This window comes from Rana temporaria, chromosome 4 (assembly GCF_905171775.1).
Source record: "Rana temporaria chromosome 4, aRanTem1.1, whole genome shotgun sequence".
Lineage (NCBI taxonomy): Eukaryota > Metazoa > Chordata > Amphibia > Anura > Ranidae > Rana > Rana temporaria.
The window spans coordinates 452,595,358-452,623,110 of record NC_053492.1 but is presented as its reverse complement, the minus strand read 5'-3'; the positions used below and the strand labels follow the sequence as shown (position 1 = coordinate 452,623,110).

Here is a 27,753-nt window from a genome sequence, read left to right as displayed (position 1 = left end):
AATAACCTGTACTTATTGTTCGTAGCTAGACGTCGGTTCTGACAATGTCCTCTGTGCAATATGAATATTTACAGAGACTCCCATTCTAAGAGGCTTTTTTTCTTGAGTGACTCAACCACAACATGAATACAAAATGTTGTGGTCTTGAACTGTCCAGTTTAAATGCACGTCCCACCCAGCAGCACTGCATGCACAATTAGGGGGTAGATTTACTAAAATGTATTAAGACTCAGCACGCTGCAAGTGAAGTTGCTCCAGAGCTTAAAGCGGGAGTTCACCCGAAATTTTTTTTTTTTAACATTAGATTGATGCTCATTTTGTCAAGGGGAATCGGGTAGTTTTTTTTAAAATCGAAGCAGTACTTACTGTTTTAGAGAGCAATCTTCTCCGCTGCTTCCGGGTATGGTCTTCGGGACTGGGCATTCCTATTTGATTGACAGGCTTCCGACAGTCGCATACATCGCGTCACGAGTAGCCGAAAGAAGCCGAACGTCGGTGCGGCTCTATACGGCGCCTGCACACCGACGTTCGGCTATTTTCGGAAAATCGTGACGCGATGTATGCGACTGTCGGAAGCCTGTCAATCAAATAGGAACGCCCAGTCCCGCAGCCCATACCCGGAAGCGGCGGAGAAGATTGCTCTCTAAAACGGTAAGTACTGCTTCGATTTTAAAAAAACTACCAGGTTCCCCTTGACAAAATGAGCATCAATCTAATGTTAAAAATTAAGTTTTCGGGTGAACCTCCACTTTAACAAATGAGATAAAGCTCTGCTGATCCCCCATCATCCAATCATGTGCAAGCAAAATTGTACTTTTTTTTATATACCTTCCTTCCATGTGATTGGGTATTTTTTGCAAAGTGAAGCTTCATCTCATTTACCAAGGTCTGGACTAACTGAATTTGCAAAGTGCACAGTCTGTCTTTAGGCTCCAATCAACCCCTATATTGTCGGAGCTGCAGAGGATCAAATCAGTCAATAAAATTTTGATTTTACTATATCCATGTATTCTTTGTTTTGGGCACCGCTATAATCCCAACCACCCTGTTATTGCTCTTACCACAGTGCACAGTCCATTTGTCTTTAAAGGGGTTGTAAAGGAAAAAAAATGTTTTCATAATAGGCATCCTTTACCTGCAGACATTCCTCTTTTCACTTCCTCATTGTTCGTTTTTGCTCAGAAGTTGCTCTATTTCTTCTCTGTTCTGTTCACTTCCTGCTTGTCTGATTTTTACTGACCACCGTGATGGGAGGCTTTACTGCGGTGGTCAGTGACGTGCTCACCCCCTCCTGGGAACTACATCTGTGCGGAGGGACGCCCTTTACGTATTAGAGACTTCAAGGAGGTGTGAATTACTGGGCGTGCCGCAATGCATACTGGGAAATGTAGTTCTTACATGAACAAACGATGCAAACCAGGAAGTGAATGAGAGAACAGAAACTAGAATGCCGGAGGTGATATAGATGAGGGAATTTAATAGGTATTAACTCATTTTAACAGAATCGTTACACTATTCTGTCTGTCTACCTTGCAGTTTTAATCAACCCCTATATTGTTAGAGCTGCAGATGATCAAAATCTGTCACCCCCCCCCCCCATTCCACCCTCTCTTCCATAAGTATAATTCAAAACAGCAATTGGTATATGCACAGAAGGATGGTGCAATGTCCCTTGGTAGGCAATCATATTTTGCCTTTCTTGGATCTGAAAATAGTGAATGGAAGATATTTTACTTTGAGTTAATCCACTCCTTTGCCATATCATCTTAAAGTGGCTGAAAAAGCCTCAAGGTTTTTCACCTTAATGGATTCTATGGTGCAGCTCCCCCTCCCCCCTAAAGAATCCCGATCCAGCAATGCACATGAGCGCAGTGGCTCCAGCCGCTCTCTTCTCATTGGACAGATTGCTAGCAGCAGGAGTCATCCTGACACATTGTGCCGGAAAGTGCATTCTAAAGATGACTGCTAAACAGGCAGCTAGGTTTATTTTATTATATTTAGTTAAAAAGCCACTCAAGTGGCATCAGGTAGTAGAGAAGATGATAAACTATCTCACCACATCCAGAATGGTCAGCTACTCTCGCCGCATCACTTTCAATTCCTGCTCTGTCTTCCCGTCTGGTTGCCATACAACCACGGCCCAACACATTAAGTCTAATCAATGTCATCACAGTGACAAAGTCGACAGGACAAAATGCAGCTGGATAAGGGTTACATGGCAACCGGAAGCGACGTTGGAGCCGGAAATGATGTGGCGGGGCTAACCGAGCATTCCGGATGTGGCGAGAGACTCAGGGGATCTTGGTCTCTACTACCTGATGCCATTTTGAATTTAAGATGAGCTTGACTTTTGTGAGCGGCTTTTAAAATAATGCCGTTGAGAATTTTACTGTACAACTGGAGGTGATTAATTTTTCTTGCTTTTGCGATTGGTCGTTTATGAGCCGGATGGAGGAGTGACCCAGTAGGAATTCATCCCAGGTATCCATAGTAAGTCACGCAAGCAATTCCCAGGAATTGGTGGATAATTACACAGGCGCTAGTCATGACCGAGTGGCATATTGTTTTGGTGAGTTTTTTCCTGAAGGGGAATCAGTTACATACTAAATTTTTTATTTTTATTTCAATTAGGACTAAAATCCAACCAAAAAGGAAAAACAAAACGCACACAAATAAAAACCTCCACATACACCATCCTATACCCACAGTTGACCCAAGGGAAGGCAAAAAAAAAAAAAAAAAAATTATAATAAAGTATGATCCAATTTGCTCCTGCGGAGAAAAAATGTGCACAACTGGCAACTTGTGACAATTGCTGGTGGATGTGGCCATTTATTTGCACTATTTGTGGAGTCTTGTATGGGCTTTACACATTATACACTTTAATATTGAGGTTATGGTATTGGTTTGTCACAGCACTGCTTTGAGGTGGGAGTGATAAGTGCATGCACACTCTTTTTTTCTAACTGTACTTAGGTTTATTTTATTGCTGAAGATACATTGCATGACAAAGCAGTTTTTTTAACTGGAGATTTTAACCACTTAAGGGGGGTCCTTAACGACCAGGCCATTTTTTGCGAAATGGCACTACATCGCTTTAATCAACAATAGCACGGCCTTGGCAACTTTGTACCCAAACAAAATTGATGTCCTTTTTTTACCCACAAATAGAGCTTTTATTTTGGTGGTATTTGATCACCTCTGCAGTTTTTATTTTTTGCGCTGTAACCAAAAAAATGCCACAATTTTGAAAAGGCCAATATTTTTTACTTTTTGCCAATATGTATTCTATTTATTTTTCGCAAAAATCGCAATAGGCGTATATTGATATAAGGGATATATTTACAGCATTTTTTATTATTAACTTTTTACTATTGGCGGCCATCTGCAATTTTTAGCAGGACTGCAACATTGCGGCGGACAGATCGGGCCCTTTTGGGACCATCGACACTTGTACAGCGATCAGAGCTAAAAATAGCCACCAGTTACTGTATAAATGTCACTGGCAGGGAACAGGTTAACACTAGGGGGGATCAAGGGGTTAAGCATTTCCTAGGAAGGTGTTTAACTGTGGGGGGCATGGGACGGACTGGAGGAGAGAGATCGCTGTTCCTGATCACTAGGAACAGCAGATCTCTCGGTACTCCCCTGTCAGAATGGGGATCTGTCTGTATAAATGGACATATCCACGTTCTGGCTCTCTGAGGAGCGATTGCAGGCGGCCGGACATCACTGCCACCGACCATGCACCCTCTATAGCTTCTTAAAGCGGCAGACGTATGGCGGCGATTTGCGCAGCCGTGCCAACCTGCTGCCGTACAACTGTGGCGGCTGGTTGGCAAGTCGTTAATTTGCATAATAGTTTCCGAAAACAGTTTAATTCAAGGCCTGCTGTCAATGATAAGCAACATGTGCTTGTGCTCTCAATGGAACGGTCAAGCCATCAAATCTCTGGTGCAATAACTGATCACATGTAAACTGGAAATCAGAGGCCAAGATGGCAGCTTCCTTGGCTGTAAAGGTTAGGAGGGTTTAGTTTTGCTTTAAATGGCACAAAAATCATCAGTGTATTTTGTTTAATCTGAGGCAGGTTGTTAGCGAACGTCTTCCTCTGTATGTTACCTGTCTACTGGTATTAATGCATTAGTCATCGGTAAATCACAAAAACTACGGGACATAAGGCAAAACATCTGCTACTGTTATTTCATAATGAGATGGGTTTTATTTAATAACAGTAGGTGCAATCTACTTGAAGTATAGGAAGTACACACAGTAATGACAGACAAAACAGAATGGAATGTTCCAAATCCTTTCCTCAAGTCATTAAAAGGCCTTTCCACCTATAAGTGATGAATTCGTCACTCGCCCACCTGAAGCCACCATCAGATGCTCAGTATTACTATTCTATATTTAATTTTACATCAAGTAATGCCCATGTTTACGCCATCACTGCACTGATTATAGCTGTACTACGGGCTTGTTTATATGAGAGGCAAGGAGCACCTATTTATTGCCCTTCATGCAAGTCTCAATGACAGCTTTCTTCATTTATACAAAATGTATGGAGACCAGAATAGTCCGTCTAGCAATGCACAATGGTGAACTGCATCATGCTATTGATTTCTAGTTTATATGAGAACTTTACTGTGTCCCAGAAGCCCCTTAAAAAAAAAAAAAAAAAAAAATGATAAAAGATTTAATGTCCTACAGTAAAATTCCAGGCAACTGCTTAAAAGCCCAACTCCACATTTATTGTTCCTTTCAATTATTAGTCTAGCTGTGCGAAAACTAGTCCAACTCTGTTCCGGCCTCTGCAACTGTGGTGTGCGTCATTGTTTGCATGGAATATTCAATAAACGGACTTCAATCACGTTGGTGTGAAGCAAATTTCTTACTTCATTCAGTCTATAAAGGAGGTGGCCATCTTGGTAGAGGCAGGGCTTTGCTTCCTCGTGTTAGTGCTGCCCTCTGATAACTTGGGGTTTGATTAGTTAGTAGGGACATATATCAAAAATTAGGTGAGATTCATAAAGCATGGATGCAAATTATGAATGAAGCGAGATGCCTGCAGTGCATATTGCTCTCCAGCAAGAAGCTCAGTAGTGACATTACCATACCTCACTCCAAATCTCCGGAGACTAGCAGTGCCTTAGATCTCATAATGCCGATGTAGTATTCACGCTTTTCTTTGTTGTTTAAACAATACTGGGACCTGATGATCTTTATAGAAGACTATGTCCAGACCCGATGCTCTTAATATAAGGTGCAATGAAGGTCAATTACATGTTATGGCCAATTACTTTTCTGGTAGCCAGGACAAAATAAACAGAGGGGCCAGTAGGGGCTACTGTCTTTTTGTCCTTATTAAAGCCTATAATATGTTGGCAAAAACAGTCAGCTAAACATTAGCAGCTGAATTTGAAATATTAACATACAAAACAGTATGTTGTGGATTTCTCTCCATGTGGTCCTGTGGTTTAATCTCTTGGCCCATTATACTGGGGAACTCACCGCTTTCCAAATGTATTAGCAGGAATACAAAATACAGGCCAACAAAGTGAATACAAAAACACAGCGCGTAGGTAAAAATAAAAATAAAGTGCCCCAGGATGTCACAGTTTAACGAAACACACGTAGGGAGTGGCGTGCCGACGTCATCGTGTTGTAAATCCAAGCGGACAGGCATTCGCAATCCAGCCGGCTTTTACATTTTGATGTTTTTATATCTACTTCTTGGTCTATAATTCAATTCATGACAATGATTGAGTCTCGAAGAAAGAAAGTCACCGCTCCAGGTGGGTCTACTATATGGTCATGCACTGGTACAGGATTCCAAGGGTGCTGGCGGTGCACTAGGCAAGCATAACGGTTGAATGAAGGATGGATGGCCGCACTCCAAAAACCGTACAGGTTGTCTTTTATTAAATGAACAGCAAAAGCATTACCAGATCACAGCAACAGAAACAGGGGACAGCCGACGTTTCGTACAAAATCAGTGCTTATTCATGGCCATGAGTCACAAGTCCGTGGTGGTGTTGAAAGTCATTTTCAAGAATACACATATTTGTGGTTTATGGACTGAATATAAACAATGGGTGATCTATAGAATGCGCCCTAAAAAGTCGCCCACCGTTGCGCCTATGGAGGAGTGGATGATGCCTAGCTGCTGTTTAGAAGATAATAAGTGAACAAAAAGAATGTAAGATGATGAAACTCTCTAAGGAGTGTCAACAAATTAAAACAGCGCTATCAAATAACTGTGCATATTTGACTATATAAAATACATTACTACAACCCATATGTAATGATATACAGTGATAATAAACAAAATATATCCAGTTTAAGAAATAAACACTAAACTGTGACTGTAATAATAAACACCCGTGATTGACTTAAACGTGAAGTGAACGCACTGAAAGTGCAAGAGACAGTCTTTAAAAATAATTTAGAACGTGGCCAAACAAAGCAAAGTTCATGTGTATAAGGATCCTGCGATCTTCAAATTTTTTCAAAAACTTCCACCACACCCGACAGTGCTCAGTGACTCCTCCCCCATCAAATGGACACTCACCGGATAGTTATGCCTCACACTCTCATGTTTTGGCACAAAAAACCTTATCAGATGTAGTTGTTCCCGTCAATAAAGATGTAATCCAAATATGACATCCAATCAGTTCCACATATATGTCAGAGAGAGACAAAAGAAGTGCAAATAGTGTGATACCATCAAAGGTTTAATAACACACCAAAATAAAACTTCAAACAGTGCACTCACAAACAAAATCTTGTAAAACAGCAGAATATCACATCAAGAAACTCCTTCAAACGTCAAAATGGTGAGAAGCGGTCACGGCGGACCCCCGATCAGCGAGAAAAAGTGAAACCAATTCTCCTACTCACGGTGCCATGGACTTCTGTCAGATGCAGCTGCACATCCACTTAAATAAAAAACTTCAAACGCACTCTGCATCCAAAAACGCAGCACTCACTAGTATAATTAGACTGTATGGCAATACCCCGACATGTTTCGTTATAAAAACGAGTCCCATGAATACGTTTTTATAACGAAACATGTCGGGGTATTGCCATACAGTCTAATTATACTAGTGAGTGCTGCGTTTTTGGATGCAGAGTGCGTTTGAAGTTTTTTATTTAAGTGTATGTGCAGCTGCATCTGACAGAAGTCCATGGCACCGTGAGTAGGAGAATTGGTTTCACTTTTTCTCGCTGATCGGGGGTCCGCCGTGACCGCTTCTCACCATTTTGACGTTTGAAGGAGTTTCTTGATGCGATATTCTGCTGTTTTACAAGATTTTGTTTGTGAGTGCACTGTTTGAAGTTTTATTTTGGTGTGTTATTAAACCTTTGATGGTATCACACTATTTGCACTTCTTTTGTCTCTCTCTGACATATATGTGGAACTGATTGGATGTCATATTTGGATTACATCTTTATTGACGGGAACAACTACATCTGATAAGGTTTTTTGTGCCAAAACACGAGAGTGTGAGGCATACCTATCCGGTGAGTGTCCATTTGATGGGGGAGGAGTCACTGAGCACTGTCGGGTGTGGTGGAAGTTTTTGAAAAAATTTGAAGATCGCAGGATCCTTATACACATGAACTTTGCTTTGTTTGGCCACGTTCTAAATTATTTTTAAAGACTGTCTCTTGCACTTTCAGTGCGTTCACTTCACGTTTAAGTCAATCACGGGTGTTTATTATTACAGTCACAGTTTAGTGTTTATTTCTTAAACTGGATATATTTTGTTTATTATCACTGTATATCATTACATATGGGTTGTAGTAATGTATTTTATATAGTCAAATATGCAGTTATTTGATAGCGCTGTTTTAATTTGTTGACACTCCTTAGAGAGTTTCATCATCTTACATTCTTTTTATGGACTGAATATACATTGCACAATTCATGGTGTTAGAATTATTTCAATCATTTATGGACTATCCGTTCACCACATAAATGTAATGTTTTATTTTAAGCGCGCCTTTGTTTAATTATCTACAGGCCAACAAACGTCTGAGATGCCATCACATGGATTAGACACCGAAAGACAATACCTGAGGATTGAAGCCGTCTCCAACATCTCAGCCATGAAGGTTGACACTCCTTTGAGCTGACTGTCCCCAGCTCCGACTCGAGCAAGAATGCAATCCACAATGCTCACCTCCGCAGAGTCACACGGTACAAAGCAGCCAATCTGGGCCATAAGGACTATTACTCCAGTCTGGCGAATATAGGTGGATTTTCCACCCATATTAGGACCTAAAGAGTGAAACAGTGGAAAGGCTTATTTAAAAAATAAAACTTATGAATAATCAGCAAAATTTCATTTGTTATTAAAAAAGAGAGACAGCACAGCAAATGCTGCTAACTTTCAATTACAATCTCTAATCTTTTACAGAAACCTGGAAGAGACCCATTCGATAAGGGACGAATTACCCCGTACACTCACTTGTGTGTAGGCATAGTTTACTATAAAAGTTATTAAGCTCTGTAAATAAAAGGCGGAGCTCAAAGCTCCACCTACTGGTTGGAAAAGTATACATTTTATATGCAACATCGTATACTCACCTGACCGAAAGTCAAAATTTTTATTTATTTTTTTAGCCTTCACCATACGTAAAAAAAAAGTGATGCAAGGCAAGGATGCTTTCAAAAATACTGCAATAAATAGTTTTATTAATTTGTGTACAAAAGGTTTAAAATAAAAAAACTGGCGTGTCCACCCTTGCCTTTTAAACAGCATAAATTCTCCTACGTACACTTGCACACTTTTTTTAAAGGATCTCAGCAGGTAGGTTGTTCTAGAACTAATTAAAGCTGTTGTACCTGCACATAAACGAAAATGCAAACCATGTAGATCCGGCACGCATATGTAAACAGTGATTGCACCACACATGTGAGGTATGACCTTGAACATCAGAAGTGAATGCAACAATTCTAGGGCCATTATTCAAGATTAACTCTAAACTGATAACCTGTAAAGGCTTTTAAGAGCCGGTTCACACAGGGGCGGCACGACTTTGGGGGCGACTCGGTCAGGCGACATGAAGATGATATCTAAGGCGACTTGCAAAATGACTTATGTATAGAAGTCAATGCAGGTCGCCCCCGAAGTAGTACAAGAACCTTTTTCTAAGTCAGAGCGACTTGCGTCGCTCTATTAGAACGATTCTATTCACTAGAATAGGACACGACTTGTCAGGCGGCTGCGTCGCCTGACGAGTCGTCCCAGTGTGAACCGGGTCTTAAGCTTCAACTATGGACAATTCTATGTACTGTAGTTTGTTGCCATTTCACATGCATGAGCAAATTTAAAATGTTGACACATTTGGCATCTATTAACTTGATGCAGCGTCATCCTAGACTATGGAACGCTTTACCAACCAGCATTCGGTTGGAGGAAAACCACCTGATTTTCAGAAGACAGATCAAAACTCTGCTCTTTTGATGTCATGAGACACGAACAACTAGCGCCCAGAAGCGATTCAGTTCGCATGCGCCGCGCTTTATAAGTTTTTCATTCATTCATTTTTTATAATTTTACCCAAAAATTGGGTATTATATTGTTTGTGTGCTATACAATTCCTGAAATGTTGCATTTGATAAATAGCTGCACATATATCAGGTGTAAAAAAAAATTGCAACAGCCACCACTTACTTTATTCCCCAGGGCCTCAGCTTGCAGAAAATATATAATGTTTGGGAGTTAATTTTATAGATTTTTTTTATTTTTTTTTACGTGTTTTTTCTCTGCATCATGTGTTTCGATAACATTTTAGGTCACCAGCACAGTGTGTTGTCCAGATCTAAACTTGACAGATGTTTTAATTATTGCCCAAGCTACCCAAAACTAAAATCGGTTTTGGCTTCAGACATACTTGTAAGTTTTTTGATATTAGGAAATTAGAAAACTTTTAGAACTCAGCATATATCTCCGACTGACACAAATCCTTAGTCTGACTGGAAGCCAAATGCAATGTGGATTAAAGCCGCATCCCAGACACAACAGGGACCGGTTGTCAGAATAACTTGAAACAAAATTTCCGTTTGATTAAATCAGAGACACCAGGAAGAGGGCATCATCATCTCTCTCATTATTGTAATGCTTCCAATGCATCAATCACAACAGCTATTCCTAAAGTCATATGTCATCTAAAATGTGGAGGTCTATTTGCAATTGCTCGTTATTTACAGCATTCAAAAGAAGGATCAGATGAAAATACGAAAACAATTTCTTCCCTTAATGCAGATGTGGATACAGGAAATGTTTTATACAAACTACAACAAATGTGTTTTAAACGATGTATCTGACAGACAGAAGTAAATGCTCAGAATTTTATTAGTTAGGTACCTCTAGGGGGTACTTTGGCTTACCGAAGGAGAATTCCAGTCAGGATAAAAACTTGAAATCATGCATTACTATCATTGGGTTATGTGGTCTTTTGTCATAGTGAGCTGCAGGGCCTAAACTGACAATTTCCAAAATGGCTTCCTGATCTGAAAGTAGGATCCTTACTGCTGATCGATTATAATACAGAATTTATATTGCGTAGCCATTTACAATATAAAGGGAGACAATACAGCAACATTACAATTTAATGCAAGAGGGTTAAGCGGGGCCCTGCTCCTACAAGATTCCAATCTAATAGAGAGGGGCTGGTGAAACAAAAGGTAACCGAGGGATGAACTGATGAGGGAAGTAGAAGATTTGGTTAGATGAAGACAGGATAGGCCTCAGTTTTCAGGGATCGCCTAAAAGTAGACAGAATAGGATAGAACGGGACAGATTGGGGTAGAGAGTTCCAGAGAATGGGAGAGGCTCAGGAAAAATCCTGGAGACGAGCATGGGAGGAGACAAAGGAGCCTGTAAGCAGGGGGTCATGGGAGAAGCGGAGAGGACAGTTTGGGGCGATATCTGGAAATATGTTTGGTGACGTAGCTTGGGGCAGAGTTGTAAATGGCTTTAGATGATGCTGTTAGCGTTTAGAATTGTATTCGTTGGTCAATGGGAAGTCAGTGGAGAGATTGGCAGAGTGTGGGGGCTGACCGGTTGGTAAGGTGGACTGGCAGTGGCATTCATGATTGACTGAAGAGGGAATAGCTTGCGGAGAGGTAGGCCAGTGAGGAGGGAGTTACAATAGTCAAGGGAAGACTAACATGGAAGGCCAGCTCTTCTAAAAAAAAAAAATGATTGAAGGATAAAGTTTCCCGACTATGCGATGGCCAAAACACACATTGGGATTTTGGAGTCGTTGCTGGAAAACCGGTAGCAGGCCACAAGTTTATAGAAGCAGACTCCTTACCTAACCCCCCCCTCCCCTCCTCAACAGGCACACCTACGTACCTAGCAAAAGCAGTCTCTTTGGACAGGGGACTGGCAGTTAGCAAGGTTTAGCATTGAAAAGCAAAACTCTTTGTATCGTTTATGGTTATCCCCATGAGCGAGTGAAAAAAAATCCTAAATTTTGGGTTGTTCCCAGAACAGAAATAGAAGGAAAATCGAGATTCCCTCACTTTGGGGGGATTTCTTTTGACTTTCAGTTTTGGCTATAGGGCAGGAAGCAAATGGAAATCTCCCCAATGTCGCAGAGATGGCAAAAAAACAACATGGGTTACAGCCCTATATAAAATAAAAGTTTCGCCTATAGTTCTACTTGAAGTCAGTGGTAAAGTGAAAGAAGTTTTGGATAATCGTATGCCACTTGTGTCCAAAATTTTAAACATTGAAATATAAAAGTTCTATCGAAAAGCAGATATATCAGCTCCCTTTAGAAATTGCCAAATGCAGCTCTGGGACATGAGGGAACACATTTAAATTCACTTTGCTCCCATTTAAAACCGACAAATACAGGACAATGTTTTGGCAAGGTTATACTGAGCTGACGCTTACTGCCAATTGGAAGGCTGTAGAATGGAAATCTGGGAGAATCTGACGGCTTACCAGTGATAATATGGAACATCTGTTTCTCCTTCTCGAACGTTATGTCATTGGGAATGAATGCCACATCATCCTGCACTTCAATACACGGGTGTCTGGCAGATTTCAGCACTATACGTCCCTGTCCCTTCTCCAGGATGATAGGACGAACATATGGTACTGGCGCTCCATTAGAAACAAAAGCAAAGCTGACAATGGCATCTAGCTGAGCTATTACATCGTTCAGTGTCTGAATTGGATCCACATAACCTATAGAAACAAAATATTTTTTTTTCATTAAAGTGCAGATTTTATAAGCAAACAGTAAGGAAACATGTCTAGAAAACATGGGGGGGCTTCGAATAGAAAATCCTAGTTCCCTGGCTCTGAAGTTGACCACATGGTTTCAATATTTTGGACTGCCCAACCCGGAACAAGTATTGAAAGACTAACTTTAATTAAAATTTTTCTGACATGCAATACTTGCTCCCATGTTTCAAAGTACTGAAGTATGTTAGGATGAGAGCCAGGAAACGAGAATGGTCAGCACACCAATGGCAATTCTTATATTTCCTTTGGGAAAAGTTTATTTAAAGAAACTACGCTACTTTGGCAATTACATTGAAAGGTTCTCTTGTAACAACCTGCTACTGATACTCGTTCCTACTGTAAGCAACCCTCATGTTTGATTATGTCAGAGCTTACACAGAGTTAATAGCAACATCTGGCTACTCAAGCCTGACCACTATTGTGGGAAAAGGTCACATGCTCCATCATACCCAGAAGGATGGGGTTTTTATTGTGGGCTTTGATGGCACAATGTAAAAACGACAGCAGTAGCTGAGAAGTTGATCTTACAAAGCCTTGTTTAAAGCCTCTGGGCACATGGGTATTTTCCATGCCCCTTTGCTAAATACTAGAGGAAGTATGCGTTAAGAATGGGCACCATCTTCCCTCTGTTCACCAAACTAGAAAGGTTTAATTTATTTTAGAAGACTGGATATTAAGCCCTACTTCCCTACAAAGTTGGCCCCTTTATGCTTCATATCCTTTGTATCACGTCACCATGGGGAGGTTGAGTTTTTTGAGTGTGATGACCTGATACACGTCAAGGCTCGTTTCCACTGATGCATTCTTCTGTGCTGGAATGTGCATTTAAACTCCTGCCCACACTTGGGAACTGGGTTGTTAACATGCCAGTGTTGCTGCTGCAGTGTGGTCAATGGTAGGCTGCGTCATACCCAAATTTCAGAACGTTTATCACCACATGAAGATGCCATCATCTTAGGATGGTCTCTCCCTACACCAAAACCACACATTGAAAACTGTAGGCATTTTAACTTGTAGGTTTTAGCCCTTAGTGCCAAGGAAGACATCATTTATGACGCAGCACGTGGGGCGGAGCTATGCACTTTAATTTCATGTTCCTGGAAGTGTCGTCGGAAGTGTTGCGAGCTGGTCGGGATTTTTTTTTTCCTACACAGCGCAGTTCATTTGATTGGAGGAAAGAGACACACCATCTCATCATAGGAGGAGATTTGTAACAGGGCCAGCTCCCTGCTCATCTATTTTAGCAGCTTCCCCTGACAAATTCCAGGCTGCTTTTATCTGATGTGTATGAGAATTTGTCAGGAGTTATAAGGCCGATAACAGAGGAACGGTTCAGGGGAGAGCTAGGGATTTAGCTATTTGAAGAGAGATAACAAAATACTGCAGATGTATGTGCCCAGCTCAAAATTTCATGAATCGGGTTTACATCCACTTTAAAAATTCACTAATCAGAGAAACTCATTTGTATGAAAATCCCTTAAACAGGCGTAAAAGTTAGGAATACAGGGACTAGTAGCATACTATGGCAGGGAAAGCTGGAATTTCAGTCCGTAAATGCTGTTCAGACCTGGGTAGGTCAGGCATTTTTGCTGGATGAGAAAACCTTGGATGGTCATTGTGGCATGCATGGAGATAACTCCAGCTACTATGACAAAATGCTTAAATCAGATTACTTGTTCTCATATGCTCCCCCCCGCCACCATGCCAGCACACCCGCTCTGTCACTGAAATATATTCCCAAGAATGCAAATCAGCAGTTCTTTGGCAGCAATGAATGAATCTAAAGCCACTTAGAGATCAAGCCTGTGAGCGGCTTGCTGAGAGGCTGAGCCAGGTACAGTTCCCTGGCATGTGGGCGGATCCCAACTTCATTGTTGTGATTCTGCCCCAGCCTGGACCAGCTCCGCAACGTCAGCCAACAGTGGGCTTCAGCCCGTTGTCTGCCAAAACAGGGTTACAGGAGTGCAGAATGAACTGCACTCCGGCGATCCACCGGAGAACTACAGTGAATCGCACTTTGGCTGTACTTCTCCTTTAACTGTTTGGTTTTAGGGCGGCAGGTCGGCTCCCCTGCGCGAGAGCACGTAATATAACGTCGGCTCTCGCGCAGGCCACTAGGGGCGCCCCCCCGACTCCCGTGCCCGGCGGGCGCGATCGCCGCCGGGCACACGCGATCGCTCGTTACAGAGCAGGGACCGGGAGCTGTGTGTGTAAACACACAGCTCCCGGTCCCGTCAGGGAGAGAAATGCTGATCTTCTGTTCATACAACGTATGAACAGCGATCAGTCATTTCCCCTTGTGAGGCCACCCCCCCTACAGTTAGAAACACACCCAGGGAACATACTTAACCCCTTGCCCGCCCCCTAGTGTTAACCCCTTCACTGCCAGTGTCATTTTTATAGTAATCCAATGTATTTTTATAGCACTGATCGCTATAAAATGGCAATGGTCCCAAAAATGTGTCAAAAGTGTCCGCCATAATGTCGCAGTATCGAAGAAAAAAAAAAAAAACGCTGATCGCCGCCATTACTAGTAAAAAAATATAATAAAAATGCCATAAAAATACCCCTTATTTTGTAAATGCTATAACTTTTGCAAAAACCAAACGCTTATTGCGATTTTTTTCACGAAAAATATGTAGAAGAATACGTATTGGCCTAAACTGAGGAAAACTTTTTATATATATATATATATATATATATATATATATATATATATATATATATATATATATATATATATATATATATATATATATATATATATATATATATATATATATATATATATATATTTTTGGGGGGATATTATAGCAAAAAGTAAAAAATATTCATTTTTTTCAAAATCGTCGCTCTAGTTTTTGTTTATAGCGCAAAAACTAAAAACCGCAGAGGTGATCAAATACCACCACAAGAAAGCTCTATTTGTGGGGAAATAAGGACGCCAATTTTGTTTGGGAGCCACGTCGCACGACCGCGCAATTGTCAGTTAAAGCGACGCATTGCCGAATCGCAAAAAGTGCTCTGGTCTTTGACCAGCAATATGGTCCGGGGGTTAAGTGGTTTATGTTAGATTTTTCACAACTGAAGTCTCTGCCTGGTCCCGATCATTGATGAGCAAAGGGTACCCTCCTGTGCAGGGCGAGTAGGCCCCGCCCACATACTTAAGGGATCTAAATTGCTTTAAGAAATACATTCTGTGCTCGGCCTCATCCATCTTGTTTGGTTAAATGTCAGTCCGACATACACAGCAGTATCATTCCACACCTTTTAAACCATCTTTACTTCGAGGTAAACAGAAGCAGTTGGATGTACCCTGGCTAATCAGCCATTTCGGAAGAACAATCATTCAAGGTGTCCTCTGCTACCCACCGACATAATGATCATCATATGTTGTTGCCAAAATTATTTCTAGCATGATGAAAGTGTAAATGAGTAATAAGTATGATTGACAGAGAAACAATCTCCTTATTAGAACGCTCCACACACTCTGCCTGATCACCCACCCCACACATTTAAATTTGCATAAAATCCATTAATGAATTAAACACCAAAACTATTCATAATGTTTGTTCTCCTGAAGGTCTAGTAGAGCGGCACTCTTGGGAGACGGAGCCCCCAGGTCTACACTGACATCATAATACACAGCTGGAAGGAGATGATTAGTGAAGAAGAACCCACAACTCAATCATTCAGCCAGTCTCCAGCAGAGAAAACACAAACAGATATGCGGCAATTTCTGGCGCGGATTAAGACATCGGAGACACCACAGCTAGTGGTAATTTAACCCAATTTAACACCTGCTGAAATTCCTATCATTAAACGCAGGAAAAATGACCCACACGGCAGCGTTACAGCAGAAATTAACCTGAAAAAGAAAACCGCTGACTGGTAGGATTTTAAGGACAGAAGAGACCCTATTGGTCCCTTCTGACGCAACTGCTCCTCTCTGCCAATCAGCAGTAATGTACACTGAGCCACGAAGGCGCAGCCAAGTGTACATTTTTACAGAGCACTCTGCCGTGATGTGGCTCCGATTCACATGTGTGAATGATGTAATCGCGTCCCAGCCTTCTAAAGTGGAGTTTCCATCCCAAAATTTGTTTTTCATTATTGTGCTCATTAGACGTAAAAAAAAAATTTTTTTGTTGCTATGCGGTCCCACAAAATCTGCATTTGAAAGCACCTAGGATCCTGACATCATCTCCCTCTAATGCTCCAGGGAAATGTGTGTCATCATTTCCCAGGATGCAGTGCGCTGTCCAATTATCACTCCCCATCCAAGACTTCCAGGAAGTGCTTGTAGGCTTCACAATGCCCACAAGCAAAATGACAACGGTGTAGACATAGTTTTATAAAACTATCTTTTTTGAATATCTATGCGGATCAGTGGCGGATTGTAAAATAGTAAGTGACCGGATTTATATTATAAAAACGCAGGATGAAAGGACATACATTTAAAAAAAAATGCTAATTGTGTTTGGAACTCCCCTTTAAAGTGGAACAATCCGAACCCAAAAGGAAGACAGGGGGAAAGATGGAAGCGTTCCTTTGAACTGCGGAAACGCCATCGGCACATCGCTGGAGGGGATCGTTTCCACAGGCAAGTCTGCCATAATGTACGAATATGCTGCCCATACTAGCACATTATGGGCAACAGCTTCTGGGGGCACATAAAAAAAGGGGGGGGGGTGTTAAAGGGTAACTCCACTTTCATGGAAAAAAAAAAATAGCAAATAAAAAATAATAATGCAGCATATAAAATGGCGAAACAAGTCATAATGTAATTGAATTTTATTACAAATTACCTTTCATTTTTATCTGCAGCTCTGTAATTTTCTGCAAAATGCAATATGGCCACCTGAAGGTGTTCTATATACAGAACGCCCCACAGGAACACAATTTCTGCATTGTGTGATTGGCTCACTGATTTTCCCAGAAGTCTACACTAATATCAGGCATCCCCTGCAACGAAAATTTCATTTTTGGTGAGATCTATAGGGATGCAGACCCTGCAATTTTCCTCAGAGTCCTGCAGATGCAGCAGCCGATTGATAATTATGAAGCCACTCCCATTAGGTTCACTTACCACATGGACATAGACAAACACAGGGATTTCTTCAAAAAAGGTAGGAAGCTGCAACAAAGTTTGTTAAAGTGGTTGTAAACCCTTACAGATTTTTTTTTACTACAGGTAAGCCCATAATAAGGACTTACCTATAGCTACCCAGGATATCTCCTAAACCTACATGGTTTAGGAGATATCCCCTGCATCAGCATGTGCAGACATCGGCACATGCGGACTAAAGTAATGGCATGTTCGTGCCGTTGCTTCATCTAGTGTGTAGTTACCGGCGGCAGTGACATCATCGTGGCTCCAGCCAACCAACGCCAGAGCCTGCGATACCAGGAAGTAACTCCAGGAGCGATGTCACCAGCTGGAGCCATGTACTGGGACCGCTATGGGGGCTTCGATCCAATATTTCCTAATGAGCTAGTATGCTATGCATAGTCGCTCATTATGCCTTTTGTCTTGCAGGTGTTTTTTTTTCTATTTTTTATTATTTTTATTGTGGGTTTACAACCACTTTGAAATCCTTGCAGTGTACATAGATCACCCAGAGGGGAATGTTTTTTCTCAACAAAAGTGGAGCCTATAAATTTTGCTTTATAGCAGAAATTTAATCTGCTTATAGTTTTGCCTTCCCTGATTTCAAGGGGCCCAGCTGCACCCACCATGAAATATGAGTGTAACATGCAACATGTTTCTAAAGGCAAAACGTATCCTTTAAGACACAGGTGTCAAACACAAGGCCTGCGGGCCTAATCCGGCCCTCCAGGCCATTTCATGTGGCCCTTGAACCTCTCCCGCAGCTGTAGGAGAGCTCCAGCCCTCTTTCGGTCCTCCTCCAGACCCTGTACTTTCTGCTTTTTAAGCAATGCATCCAGCTTCTTCCCAGCAGCAGCATAAGGAAAGGGGGGGTGCACTGTGATGTAAGGGAGAGTCGGGGACTCAACTTCTGATGGTGGGGTGGCTCTTGACATCTAATGCAAAGGGGAGGGAATATGCTGGACATCTAATCTTACAGATACAAGTGGCCCTTTTGAGGGCAATCATAATGCTGATGCGGCGCACAATGAAATTGAGTTTGACACCCCTGCTTTAAGGTAGGGCACCCAATATTGGAAAAAAATCTGCCTGGCTCTCCCACTCGGTCAGGTTCCATGGCAGTGCTAGCATAGAATGAGGGACATGCTAACCAGCCAGGAGGGGGAAACTACAAAAGAGCAAGAACATATACTAAGGGACTGTGGCATTACACTTCTGATTGCGGTTTGAAGAATCTTGCACCATCATCGTAGCGATATATATATATCTCTATTATAGTCCTGATGAACTGGAGTTATCATGAGGATCAGCTGTAACCACCTGGGTCTCAGTACCAAAATACTAGGATATAGTTTGCAAGCCTATCTAAATCCGTAATAGAGTCCATTAGGTAGATTCAGGTAGAGTGGATTAAACTTGCGGCGGCGTAGCTTAGCGTGTTTAGGCTACGCCGCCGTAAGTTAGCTAGGCAAGTACTTCATTCTCAAAGTACTTGCCTGCTAAGTTACGGCGGCGTAGCCTAAAGCGGGCGGGCGTAAGGGCGCCTAATTCAAATGTGTCTAAGGGGCGTGTTTTATGTTAATGGGGCTTGACCTTACGTTTGACGTTTTTTTTAAACTGCGCATGCACTGGGCGCCTACATTTCCCAGTGTGCATTGCGGCTAAGTACGCCGCACGGGCCTATTGATTTAGACGTGGACGTAAACGACGTAAATCCCTATTCAAGGACGACTTGCGCAAACGACGTAAAAATTTCGAATTTCGAAGCGGGAACGGAGGCCATACTTTAACATTACTATTCCATCTACAAGATGGAATAACTTTAGGCCTGATATTGCCTAACGGAAACGGCGTAAATGTACTGCGGCGGCCGGGCATACGTTCGTGAATCGGCGTATCTACTAATTTACATATTCTACGCCGGCCGCAATGGAAGCGCCACCTAGCGGCCAGCCTCAAGTTTGCAACCTAAGATAGGATGGCGCAAGCTGTCCTATCTTAGATATGTTTAAGCGTATCTCTGTTTGAGAATACACTTAAACATAAGCCGACCTAACTCAGAATCTACGCCAACTTATCTACTGATAAGCCGGCCTAACTCTTTGTGAATCTACCTACATATCTTCTGGAAAGTGTCCATCTAACCACTGGTAATGGCCCACGTAGTGAATATACACTAGATTGTCAAAAGTATTGGGACGCCTGCCTTTACATGAACTTTAATGGTGTCTTAGTCTGTAGGGTTCAATATTGAGTTGGCCCACCCTTTGCAGCTATAACAGCTTCAACTCTTCTGGGAAGGCTGTCCACAAGGTTTAGGAGTGTGTCTATGGGAATGTTTGACCATTCTTCCAAAAGTGCATTTGTAAGGTCAGGCACTGATGTTGTCTCCGCTCTAATTCATCCCAAAGGTGTTCTATCAAGTTGGGGTTGGGACTCTGTGCAGGCCAGTCAAGTCCACCTCAAACTCACACAGCCATGTCTTTATGGACCTTGCTATGCAAACATGTGTCTATGCAACCATGTATACAGTGTATACAGAGGAACCTCGGATTAAGAGCATAATCCGCTCCAGGAGAATGCTTGTAATCCAAAGCACATCAAAGCGAGTTTCCCCATTGAAGTCAATGGAAACAAAAATAATTTGTTCTGCATTGACTTCAAAGGCATGCAATACCACATGCAGCCAGCGGTGGTGGTGGGGGGCGCCAGAGAGCCTCGGGAACACACGAAAAGGCCCGAGGACAGTTCAGCTGACCTCGGTAAAGCTCTGGAACGGCATATTTCCGAACTGCCCTGAACAGGGCCGTTCGGCTCCCGCATCCGTCCCCCCGCCCACCACCTCAGGCCAAACCCACTACTGCATACCGCTTTGGCTTGAATCCTGCTCGTTTTGCGAGACACTCGCAAACCAAGTTAGGATTTAAAAAACAATACAGTGCTCGTATTGCGAAATGCTCGTTAACCAAGTCCCACTGTATATGCAAATGTGTTCATGCAATATGCGTTTAAGCCAGCTTGCAAGCATGTATACTATATGTTGCACCTGCCCCAATACCCCCCCCCCCCCCCAGTGGCCACTGGGAGAAGACAAGTCCGATTTATTATTTTCTTCTTAAAGAGAAACTGCAAAATGCAGAATTACTATTTCTGCTGCAGGACTCAGTCATTAGAAGAGTCAAACCGTCACCCATGCCAGCAGGCTCTGTCATAAAAAAGACCTTCAGGGACTGGATATTCTTAATCTGGGGTCCAGTCTCTTGGACCTGTATAGCACCCTGCAGGAAAGCACCTTGGTCAGAACAAACCCTGCACAGAGTTCTATCACGCAGGGTCCAGCGTTGTAAGGCTGCATTACAGGCAAACCTCAAGGAATCTTCACTCCTATCAAACGAGGCTCAGGTACCATCCATTTTGGCTGACCGCTTTTTAGAATGGACCGAATTGAAGTCCTTGATTCTCGGTAGAACCGTTCGAGGGCTCCAAAAGCACACGTAGCACATCAGTGACCAACACCTTACAGACACTGTCAAAAAACTGAGGTACTTCCTGTATAGGAGGGGTTATATTGTGGCGACTTCCTGTTTGATCTACCAGTGTCCACTCACCTATAGGTGGCGTATAACCCAAATAGTTGTGAAAATAAGCGTCTCTGTGTCCTGTGATGTACGATAAAGAAATGTGGTTTGTGTTACTATTAGTGTGGCAGAATTGTGTTTATTTTGTTGAGTGCACAGTGTGTCTGATTGTCTGTCCGCAACTTCCTTTGCATATACCAGCGTATTTTCCATTTTTTATGATTAATGTCTATTAGACCCCTTTCACACTGGGGCGCTATAATGCTAAAAATAGCGCCTGCAAAGCACCCAAAAACAGCAGCTGCCGTCTCTCCAGTGTAAAAGCCCTGAGGGCTTTCACATGGAGCGGTGCGCTAACAGGACGGTAAAAAAAGTCCTGGAGCGGTGCTCTAACAGGACGGTAAAAAAAGTCCTGCTAGCAGCATCTTTGGAGCGGTGAAGGAGCGGTGTGTATACCGCTCCTGCCCATTGAAATCAATGGGCACGCGGCTATACCCCTGGCAAAGCACCTCTGCAGAGGAGCTTTACGGTGGTTTAAACCCTCTCTCGGCTGCTAGTGGGGGGTAAAAGCACGCAGCTAGCAGCCGAATAGTGCCGCAAATTGACAGTAAAGCACCGCTAAAAATAGTGGCGCTTTACCGTTGATGCACCCACTGCCCCAGTATGAAAGGGGCCTAATGAAAACCTACTGCCAAAACACCTACTTCATATGTGAATACATGCTGTTCCTGGGGGGGGGGGGGGGGGGGGCGGGGAAGGGTCTATATATTGCCAACCTTAACCTAGCCACACACAGATTTCTGCAAGCTGAACCCAAATTAATCTAGCAGATTCCAAGGAAAACTTCCAATGGGGATACCATTTCTGGAGCAATTTCCTGTTGTGGGTATGGGACGAGAAGTGAAGGAAAATCTCCCCAATGGGACACAGATAACAAAAATCCTGACAGGGGGTGCTTAACCCTCCCTTATTCGATCCAAAAATGAAAAAAAAAATAAAAGTTTGGCATTTAATTCCACTTTAAGGCTGGGCAACTTCTAACAGCAAGGTAGAAAACGTCTCCTCCAAACTGGAGCTTTCCCGAGACCTTTTCTGTTGTCAGTCGATAACCATATTTCCTAGCTACGAGAACGGTCAGACTGACTCCTAAATTTTTAATTAAATCTGAGGCCGGCTTTCTGTGCGAGGTCTCTTCAGTATATGTGACCTTCACAGCTGCCCTGTACTCACCAGCAGAGATGTTGATGATTTCTTTCACAATGGCGTTCTGAGCCTCTTCATACTCCTCTCTGTGCCTCATGTATTCTTCATTATAGGAGCTCAGCTTGCTGAAAAAACAAGAATAAACCCCATTACTGCACAGTATCTGTACTATATATGTAATTACCGAGGACTGAAAGTTACTAAAACTGAAATTGTTTCTAGGGCGATTCAGAAGATAACAGACGCAATGCGGAAGCACCTTGAAGTGTTCGCAATGCCGTTCCAGTAGCAGGTCATTACACTATAACTACAGGTACACTTTAACGCCCCAAGACAGATTGGTGCTTGTTTGGCAGTGTAACGTACACATACATAAGCAGTAGTAGACCCTAGTCTCCATAGAGATATGCACAATCACTATTTCTGTTTAACCATTTGCCGCCCGCCAATGACATATTGACGTCGGCAAAGTGGCTGTAGAATCCTGACTGGACGTCATATGATGTCCTCAGGATTCTGAGCCGCTGTGCGCCCCCAGGGGGGCGCATCGCGGCGATCATTGTTGCGGGGTGTCAGTGACACCCCGCAACACCGATCAAGGTAAAGAGTCTCTCACGGAGACTCTTTACCACGTGATCATCCGTGTCCAATCACGGTAATCGGCTTTTCCTCACTCGCGTCTGTCAGACGCAAGTAGAGGAGAGCCGATCGGCTGCTCCAGTGACAGGGGGGGGGTTTGTGCTGATCGATTATCAGCACAGCCCCCCCCCCCCAAGGATGCCCACTGGACCACCAGGGATGCCCACTGGACCACCAGGGATAAAAAAAAAAAAAAGGATGCCACCCTAGACCACCAGGGATGAGGACACAAAATGGATGCCAATCAGTGCCCACAATGGGCATCACTGATTGGCAGGCATTGTTTGGCACTGATTGGCATCCATTAGTACAACACATACAATAGTGCCCATCCGTGCCACCTATCAGTGCCCATCCATGCCGCCTATCAGTGCCCATCCATGCCGCCTATCCGTGCCTATCCGTGCCGCCTATCCAAGCCCATCCATGCTGCCTATCCGTGCCCATCCATGCTGCCTATCCGTGCCCATCCATGCTGCCTATCCGTGCCCATCCGTGCCGCCTATCCATGCCCATCCGTGCCGCCCATCAGTGCCGCATATTAGTGCCCATCAATGCCACCACATCAGTGCCACCTCATCGGTGCCCATCAGTGCCCGTCAGTGCAGTACCATCAGTGCAGGAGAAAACGTACTTATTTACAATGTTTTATAACCAACAAAAAAAAACGTTTTTTTTTCAAAATTTTCGGTAATTTTTTTATTTTTTTTGCAGAAAATAAATATCCCAGAGGTGATCAAATACCACCAAAAGAAAGCTCTATTTGTGGGAACAAAATGATAAAAATTTAGTTTGGGTACAGTGTAGCATGACCGCGCAATTGTCATTCAAAGTGCAACAGCGCTGAAAGCTAAAAATTGGTCTGGGCGGGAAGGTGTACAAGTGCCCGGTATGGAAGTGGTTAATACACACCTTTGTATTCATGGGGGGCAAACAACTGCATAGGTGGGCATTCATCTAACTGTCACAGAGGTTAGCGGCTGTATAGGACAGAACTCAATCATATAGAATCATACAATCTTTATTAACATTTACAATCATATAAATAATTTGTTGAACAAACTGGATTACAATACGGGGCCAGTGTGGTGTATGTGAAAATATTTTATATAATGAGTCTTTCACATTGCTGTGGAGCAATTTTGGCCCACTCTTCTTTGCAGAATTGTTTTTATTCAGCCACATTGGGGGATTTTCCAGCATGAACATCCTGTGTAAGGTCATGATACAGCATCTCAATTGGATTTAAGTTTGGGCTTTGACTAGGCCACTCCAAAACCGAAATTTTGCTTTGTTTGAACCATTTTGGAGGTGGACTTGCTGTTGTGTTTCGGAACATTGTCCTGCTGCATAACCTAAGTGTACTTGAGCTTGAGGTCAGGAACTGGGGGCCGGACATTCTCCTTTAGGATTTTCTGGTAGAGCTCAGAATTCATGGTTCCATCAATTATGGTAAGTCGTCCAGGTCCTGAACCTGCAAAGCAGCCCCAAACCATCATGCTATCACCACCATGTCTGGCTGTTGGTATGACGTTCTTGTTATGAAATGCTGTATTCGTTTTATGCCGGATGTAATGGGATGCACACCTTCCAAAAAGTAAAATTTTTGTCTCATCAGTCCACAGAATATTTGCCTAAAAGTCTTGGGGATAATCAAGATTTTTTTGGTAATGTGAGATGAGCCTTTGTGTTCTTTTTGGTCAGCATTGGCTTTGGAACTCTCCCATGGAGGCCATTTTTGTCCAGTCTCTTTCTTATTGTTGAATCATGAACACCGATCTTACCTGAGGCCTGCAGTTCTTTGACCTCCTGGATGAGTTGTCGTCATGCTCTTAGAGTAATTTTTGTAGGCTGGCCACTCCTGGGAAGGTTCACCACTGTTCCCAGTTATCTCCACTTGTGGATAATGGCTCTCCCGTGGTTCACTGCATTTCCAAAGCCTTAGGCCCCTTTCACACATGCGGACCGTATGTCCGCTTTTTCATCCATCCGTTTGCGGATGGAAAAGGGACATACATTGTCCCAATGTGATTGCGGGTGTCAGCGGATAAACATCTGCTGACACCCATAATCGTCCGCCTCCACAAAGATCCGATTTTGAAGATGGAAGAAAACCCTATTTTTTCTTCCTTCTGCAGAGCGGATCTGATGAACATGGACAGACGGTCCATGTTCATCCGATCCCCCCATAGGGGAGAGCGGAGAAAAGACAGGGCGGTCCCTGCAGTGTGCAGGGACCGCCCTGTCATCCGCCGGCTCAGCGGGGATCAACGGAGCAATCCCTGCTGAGCTTACGGAGGCGGATCATTACCGATCTGCCTCGTGTGAAAGGGGCCTTAGAAACGTCTTTGAAACCCTTCCTAGACCGATACATGTACATTACTTTGTTTCTAATCTGTTCTTGAATTTTTTTTTAGATTGTGGCATGTGTGGCTTTTTGTGATCATTAGCGCGCTTCACATTGCCAGACAGCTTCTATTTATGCAATTTCTTGATTCAACGGGTTTGGCAGTAATCAGGCCTGGGTGTGGCGAACAAAATTTAACTCCGCTTTCCAAAAAATTGTGGTCAATCATAGTTTATTCATGATTTAGCATTGGAGGGGGTAATTACTTTTTCACATAGAGCCAGGCAGGTTTGAACAGTTATTTCCCCTTAATAAATGAAATTAAAAACGGCATCTAGAATTAACTCGCGTTCTCTTTGTGTAATCTTAAAATTCGTTTGATGATCTGAATCATTTAAGGGTGAGAAATATGCAAACAATATCTTTTAAAAAAAATATCAGAAAGGGAGCAAATACTTTCACACAATTGTATACACAGTATCACAAAGGCGAGTACACTTCACACATTTTTTATTATATCTTTTCATGTGGCAACACTAAAGAAATGACACTTTACAGTGTAAATTTGCTGTCCCCTCAAAATAACTCACAACTATTAATGTCTAAACCAATGGCAACAAAAGTCAGTATACCCCTAAGTGAAAATGTCCAAATTGGGCTCAAAGTGTCTATTTTGCATGGCTACTATTATTTTCCAGCACTGCTTTAACTCTCTTGGGCATGGAGTTCACCAGAGCTTCACAGGTTGCCAATGGAGTCCTCTTCCACGACAACATCACAAAGCTGGTGGATGTTGGAGACCTTGCACTCCTCCACCTTCCATTTGAAGATGCCCCACAGAGGCTCAATAGGGTTTAGGTCTGGAGACATGCATTGCCAATCCATCACCTTTACCCTCAGCTTCTATAGCAAGGCAGTGGTCGTCTTGGTGGTGTGTTTGGTGTCCTTATGTTGGAATACTGCCCTGCGGCCCAGTCTCTGAAGGGAGGGGATATCATGCTCCGCTTCAGTATGTCACAGTACATGTTGGCATTCATGGTTCCCCCAATGAACTGTACCTCCCCAGTGCTGGCATCCCTCATGCAGCCCCAGACCATGACACTCCCACCACCATACTTGACTGTAGGCAAAACACACTCGTCTTTGTACTCCTCACCCTTTTGCCGCCACACACACTTGGCATCATCTGAACCAAATAAGTTTATCTTGGTCTCATCAGACCACAGGACCTGGTTCCAGTAATCCATGTCATTAGTCTGCTTGTCTTCAGCAAACTGTTTACGGGCTTTCTTGTGCATCATCTTTAGAAGAGGCTTCCTTCTGGGACGACAACCATGCAGACCAATTTGATGCAGTGTGCAGCGTATGGTCTGAGCACTGACAGGCTGACCCCCCTCACCCCTTCAACCTCTGCAGCAATGCTGGCAGCACTCATATGTCTATTTCCCAAAGACAACCTCTGGATATGACGCTGAGCACGTGCATTAAACATTTTTGGTCGACCATGGCGAGGCCTGTTCTGAGTGGAACCTGTCCTGCTAAACCGCTGTATGGTCTTGGCCACCGTGCTGCAGCTCAGTTTCAAGGTCTTGGCAATCTTCTTATAGCCTAGGCCATCTTTATGTAGAGCAACAATAATTTTTTTCATATCCTCAGAGTTCTTTGCCATGTTGAACTTCCAGTGACCAGTATAAGAGAGTGAGAGCGATAACACCAAATTGAAATCACCTGCTTCCCATTCACACCTGAGACCTTGTAACACTAACGAGTGACATGACATCAGGGAGGGAAAATGGTTAATTGGGACAATTTGGACAGTTTCACTTAGGGGTGTACTCACTTTTGTTTCCAGCAGTTTAGACATTAATGACTGTGTGTCAAGTTATTTTGAGGGGACAGAATATTTACACTGTTATACAAGCTGTACACTCACTACTTTACATTGTAGCAAAGTGTCGTTTCTTCAGTGTTGTCACATGAACAGATATAATAAAATATTTACAAAAATGTGAGGGGTGTACTCACTGTTGTGAGAAACTGTTAATCCTTTGTGGCCTATATGGGAAGATCTTTAAACGCTTGCCGACTGCCTCACATAGATATATGTCGGCAGAATGGCATGGACAGGCAAAGCAACGTACAGGCATGTTGCTTTTAATCTAACCTAGCGGGCGCACGCTGAGGTCTCTGTGACCATGCCCGCGGACTCTATGTCCGCTGTAGTCCCGCAATCGTATCACGGAACGGCAGAACAGGGGGATGCCCGTGTAAACAAGGCATTCCCCCTGTTCTGCCTAGTGACAGGACACTGATCTACTGCTCCCTGTCATCTGGAGCAGCGATCAGTGCTGTGTCACAGTAAGCCCAGCCCCCTCACAGTTAGAATCACTCCCTAGGACACACTTAACCCCTTCCTTGCCCCCTACTGGTTAACCCCTTCACTGCCAGTATAATTTACACAGTAATCAGTGCATTTTTATAGCACTGATAGCTGTATAAATGGCAATGGTCCCAAAATAGCATCAAAAGTGTCTGCAGCAATATCGCAGTCACAATAAAAATTGCTGATCGCCACCATTACTAGTAAAAAAAAAAAAAAGCCAT

At 43.0% G+C, this 27,753-nt stretch overlaps 1 protein-coding gene across 1 annotated transcript in view; it reads right to left on the bottom strand.

The window, feature by feature from the left end:
- Positions 1–27,753, bottom strand: part of MSH2 (mutS homolog 2) — a 199,693-nt gene that overhangs the window by 39,202 nt on the left and 132,738 nt on the right. Inside the window, exons 11-13 of the mRNA XM_040351583.1 lie at positions 22,191–22,288; positions 11,967–12,212; positions 8,080–8,284 (exon numbers count right to left, since the gene is read on the bottom strand). Of these exons, the coding sequence (XP_040207517.1) occupies positions 8,080–8,284; positions 11,967–12,212; positions 22,191–22,288 (549 nt within the window). The remainder of the gene's footprint in view (positions 1–8,079; positions 8,285–11,966; positions 12,213–22,190; positions 22,289–27,753) is intronic.